This window comes from Dreissena polymorpha, chromosome 5, assembly GCF_020536995.1.
Source record: "Dreissena polymorpha isolate Duluth1 chromosome 5, UMN_Dpol_1.0, whole genome shotgun sequence".
NCBI classification, from domain to species: domain Eukaryota; kingdom Metazoa; phylum Mollusca; class Bivalvia; order Myida; family Dreissenidae; genus Dreissena; species Dreissena polymorpha.
In genome coordinates this window covers 22,130,988-22,136,134 of record NC_068359.1, presented here as the reverse complement: position 1 = coordinate 22,136,134, position 5,147 = coordinate 22,130,988, and the positions used below count along the sequence as shown (strand labels likewise).

Below are 5,147 nucleotides of genomic sequence, written 5' to 3'. Positions count from 1 at the left end.
GTGATGTACCATTTGTAGCCAACCAATCTTTGGTGAATTTTCATTAACAACACTCTCTAAAACTAGTGATGTACCATTTGTAGCCAACCAATCTTTGGTGAATTTTCATTAGCAACACTCTCTAAAACTAGTGATGTACCATTTGTAGCCAACCAATCTTTGGTGAATTTTCATTAGCAACACTCTCTAAAACTAGTGATGTACCATTTGTAGCCAACCAATCTTTGGTGAATTTTCATTAGCAACACTCTCTAAAACTAGTGATGTACCATTTGTAGCCAACCAATCTTTGGTGAATTTTCATTAGCAACACTCTCTAAAACTAGTGATGTACCATTTGTAGCCAACCAATCTTTGGTGTATTTTCATTAGCAGCACTCTCTAAAACTAGTGATGTACCATTTGTAGCCAACCAATCTTTGGTGAATTTTCATTAGCAACACTCTCTAAAACTAGTGATGTACCACAGTAGACCTCAGTAGACCTATATGATAAATCAATAGAACATGAAAGAAAATTCAAGGTATGATTTAATAATTTGTGTATGATGATTGTCACAAGTTTAATCTTCATTTGAACGGGTAAAGTTACGTATTCACCCACACATTTTAAAACTTTATTTTAAGAATGAAGAATATTTGATCAACTCTTCTGTTCTAAATATTCTTTATTTTTGAGCCAAACTTGACATTTGGCTACTCAGATTATAACATTCTTCATATCAAGTGTTTATTACATAAGCCCTATTGATAATATGCATCTATTCTAATTCTGAAGTAAGATTTCTTGTATCTAAGTCTTTTATTTATTTATTCTTATTCAAGTCAAAGAAATTGTTGGTGAATACGGCCCCATACCACCGTTGCAGCCTTCATAATTAGCTGTGATGCATAAGGAAGTACGCAGAATAATGAAAGTCAGTTTATTTACATATATAAATATATGGATCAAATTAAACAAATATCTAAAATATATGTCTTTTAACTGGAATGCTCATGTACAATTACATTAAATTCATTAAAAATCGTCTGAAAAACAAACAAAGAAGAGTCGATGATATGTTTCCATGTGAATATTTAACAGTTTCAGATGGTTTGGGAAAATGACAAAATAAACAATATCATTAATTTAATAGAATCTCGATTAACCAAAACCAACACCCCATTCAATTATGTTCTGTGTGTATCAAAAAACAAGTGTATGATCTATACAAATCACATTCAAAGTAACATAACAAAACCTTTTGAATAACAGCATAATTAATGAAATAAACTATTTTTTAACGTTTCTACAATCAAAACAGTTTATATTCTATACCTTTACTAAAATGCCCTAAAATGCTCCATAAGCATGCATAACTCAATAACGTGTAAAAACTAACAAATAGGTAAATAAAATATAAATAATTTTTGCATGTACACTACAGATTATTATGTTGTTCAAACATTGTCATAACTTGGCAATGCAAAGCAAATACAAATTCTTCATAAGTTTTGGCTGATACAGCCATTATATAATATGGCTTCACTTTGTGTACCTGCCTTCAGATGCTTAAAAGCAAACAAAACCAGGAAAAAATGTTAAATGTAGAATTGCTTTCCTCAAGAGGGGCTGACCTCGTCCCCCAAGATAAACCCCTTCTTTCAAATGATGCAAGTTTACCTTGGACATTATTTCTTCTTTCTCAGCTTGGGCAAATGTTTTTCCTCTTCAATGAAATTTTAAGCCCTTATTCCAAATCATGAAAACATGCCCTGACTTGTTTTGGATATACAAGCTTTGTTTAACCAAGATTTGCTTTTGGGTAAAACACAAAGCAGTTAAACAATACATTTAGTAATTAAATCCCCAAGTATGCAGCTCATGAAAATATTTGGCTATCTGTTAATTTGCATGGAACAAGTTCATAGCATGTTTGCCTGCTTGAGTTATTTGTGACAGGTCATTCCATTTCCTCGCCAGTCCTCAGTTTTCCAATGACATCAGCAAGCATCTGGTTGCATAGAGCAGCGTAGGGGTTCATGGATAACAGCAGCTGCTTGGCAAACTGGCCTCCCAAGTGAGAAGCCTGAGTGAGGTTGCATTTTGCTTCTTTGTCTTTCTCTGAAAAATGAATCAGTTTGTCTGCTGGTTGGTATTTATAAAGCTTCTTAGGAGAAAACTCCAGAAAATGTTGAAGGACATTTGGTAAACTCATGAATTTTTAAGTTTTGCGCTACTGCATCATTTCATGTACATATATACTCAAGTTCTTTGTATTTTTTCTAAATTGTTTTGAATGCTTAAATATAAATGAGTTATTATTTTTCCAAAAAATTCTATTAAAGCAAAAACATTGATTTTGGCATAGACAATTTTATCTTAAATCTTCACCTCGGTTAACTTAAACCTGAGCATGGGATAGGGCCAACTGACATTCATATGGGCTGGGTTTATTTGTTCATCTACTGAAGTTTGGGTCGTTTGACACTTCTTGTTAAGTAAATACTACTTCGGGCACAGCTGATTTGAAAAGCATAGAAGGAATCAGTTTATTAAGCTTTCTTGCTGATATAAATACTCCCATTTGCAAAAGCTTTGTTCATATCACATGACTAGTGTCAATGGTTCACATTCAAATTTGTATCCGAATTTGTTTTGATATTTTATACTTAACATGATTCTAGTGACTAAATAAGCCACATTATAGTACCTGCAAACCATATTATAGTTTATAATATAACTATACATATTGTAGTAAGTACCTGCAAATACCCTTTTGTTATCAAATTAAAATAATTAGAAGAAATTTGGTAAGGAATCACCAATTGAACACTGTGTGATGTTATTTTGAAATCCAGCCAGTGGTTTCATGATACACACATATTTTTTTTGAAGTTTTCAAGTATTTTTAAGCTCTTCGTTGCCATTAAATTTCTAAAACATTTCAGACAAATTTGTTTGAAATACAACGAACAGTTTGAGAAATAAACTTTCTTCTGTAAATTGTTGATGGCGGTTGGCGTACATTGACATGCTCAGACCAGCTCTTAATTGAGCATCTTACACACAGTCGAGATAAAATGCAGGCATGTATCTCCATGGTGACCAGTGTTCGCACACCTTGTAGACGCTTGATGAGTCCGCGCTGTGTGTACGCCTGACAGGCGACCTTTCCCTGACCTTTGGGCAGCTCCAGGGCTTTATCTAGGTCAGTAAGGGCACCTGCAGAATGTACAATAACACTGGCAAAAACGTGTAGCACTTCATCATTTGCACTTTTTTAAAGGTAATAAAAAATTTCTTACTCAATACACAACAGTATTTTTTAAGACACTAGCATCAATAGTGATTATAAAACAAAGTGGTAACTTTAAGTTAGCTATAATATAAGCTAAGACAAATCATTGAATAATACAAACACGATAAGTTTTAGTTAAGCCTTTAATATTGCAATATGTTTCCACCAAGGTTCAAGGTTCTATTCCGACCCAATGTTATATGATAAGGCGTTACCAGTGATATCTCCCTTGAGGCGCAGTGCCTGAGCCCTGTTGTTGTAACTCGATGGGTGCTCAGGGGCCACTGTGATAGCTTGAGAAAACAACTCCAAGGCTTTATCTACCTGCAATACATATGCAACAGACGTAGAAAACAACTTCATGGCTAACCACCTGTCAGGAAAAGGACAGACACTAGAGGACAAACATAGTGGTCTCTGGTCAAACACTGGTTGGGGACCTCATATATACAAACTAACATTTATGATTTAAGCTGAAGTTTAAATGACATTTTACCACTTGCTTTGACATCCACAATAAAAATTATAATATACAAAAAGCTGTTGATGTCTGAGATACTAGTATACCAATAATTTCAATCATTTTGAAGTCACACGTATGTTATGTTAGACTGTAAATACCTGCCCAGCCTCTGCTGCCTTCACACCTTCTAACTCAAGTCGCTTGGCCTCTTTAATTTCATCAGTTTCCACTTCTAAAAAGTATTTGAAATATACTTGAGAGCATGAAAAGAGACAATATGATAAATGAATTTACAATGATCTGAGTCAGTCATGTTATGTTCAATTTAGATTATATATAGCATCTGAGGTGAGCATATATTAATTAGTGGATATCAGATAAAACATTAAAGCCTAAAGTTAGTCAGACAAATGTTTTTCTCTCTCACAAATACAAGATACAAGACAATAACTCTCATGTCTGTTAACCAATCTGTGCTATGGTTGCCTTTTGCTGCGACAAAATAATGATACATAAGCTTTGTATGCTTTGTTAAGATCAGTAATTTTTTTCCTTCTTTATAAAGTACCGGGAAAACAGCACTTTCCCAATTAGGGAAAAACTACAAATTTCCCAATTGCTGTCAAAAAATTCCCAATTGACGGATTGGCGGTTCCCCCCCCCCTAATTTTTTCCTCTTCTTTTTTTTATATAAATAAATCGCAACATTCTGTTAGTTTCCATATGCAGCTCTATGGCGTTAACCTACGTAAATATAATATTGACAACTTGACAACATTAACTTATCAATTTTTAAGTATTTGGGAGCAAAAAATCAAATACACCAATTTTCCAATACAAAGATTTCATGACGGGATTTTTTCCGATATCAGGGTTTTTCCCGCACATTTTCCCAATTTGTACCGGTACTTTGTCCAATTGGGCAAACAAAATTGCTTAAGATATAATTGAAATAAAGTTTTTATGGTATAAACAAGGGTTACATACCAGTACATGTAATTTTGGCCAAATTAATCTTGGGAATGCGATTATTTGTCACATACAAAATCAACCTCAGCTAATTTGATAAATTTGCAAAAGAGTTTAAAAAAAAAATAATGAAGAAAATAAATTGGTTTAACAAGAACTGGTAGTGTACCCATTATGCCCATTCATTAGCAGACTCAAGAAATAGCTACCGTTATTACTCTAAGTTTTTGGAAACTCTAAATGTTCGGACACCTTAATTTTTATTTCTTAATTTTTGGAGATCTGTAAGTTTTAAATATTTTTCGTATCTAAATTTTCGGACACGAAAACAATCAATTATTTTTAAGTGCCCAAAAACTAAGAGTAATTACGGTAGTCAGAAGAGCGACATAATTCATGAATTGCATAATTATGTCTACATTGAGTCAGGAAGTC

At 33.3% G+C, this 5,147-nt stretch overlaps 1 protein-coding gene across 1 annotated transcript; it reads right to left on the bottom strand.

Annotated features, from left to right (window-relative positions):
* Positions 1 to 957: 957 nt before the first annotated feature.
* On the bottom strand, positions 958 to 4,885 carry LOC127831099 (tetratricopeptide repeat protein 36-like). Its single transcript, XM_052356089.1, has 5 exons — positions 4,882 to 4,885; positions 3,902 to 3,975; positions 3,496 to 3,604; positions 3,103 to 3,204; positions 958 to 2,103 (listed from the first exon to the last, which is right to left on the bottom strand). The coding sequence occupies exons 1-5, from the start codon at positions 4,883 to 4,885 to the stop codon at positions 1,943 to 1,945; spliced, it is 450 nt and encodes a 149-aa protein (XP_052212049.1). The 3' UTR covers positions 958 to 1,942.
* Between the last annotated feature and the right edge of the window lie 262 nt (positions 4,886 to 5,147).

Bases quoted from the DNA above. Each gene is read 5' to 3' on its own strand.
- LOC127831099 (XM_052356089.1), bottom strand. The intron at 3,605-3,901 runs GTATTTACAGTC...TATGTATTGCAG, and splicing joins AGGCAGCAGAGGCTGGGCAG to GTAGATAAAGCCTTGGAGTT. The intron at 2,104-3,102 runs GTGTGCGAACAC...TTCATTTTTCAG, and splicing joins ACTCATCAAGCGTCTACAAG to AGAAAGACAAAGAAGCAAAA.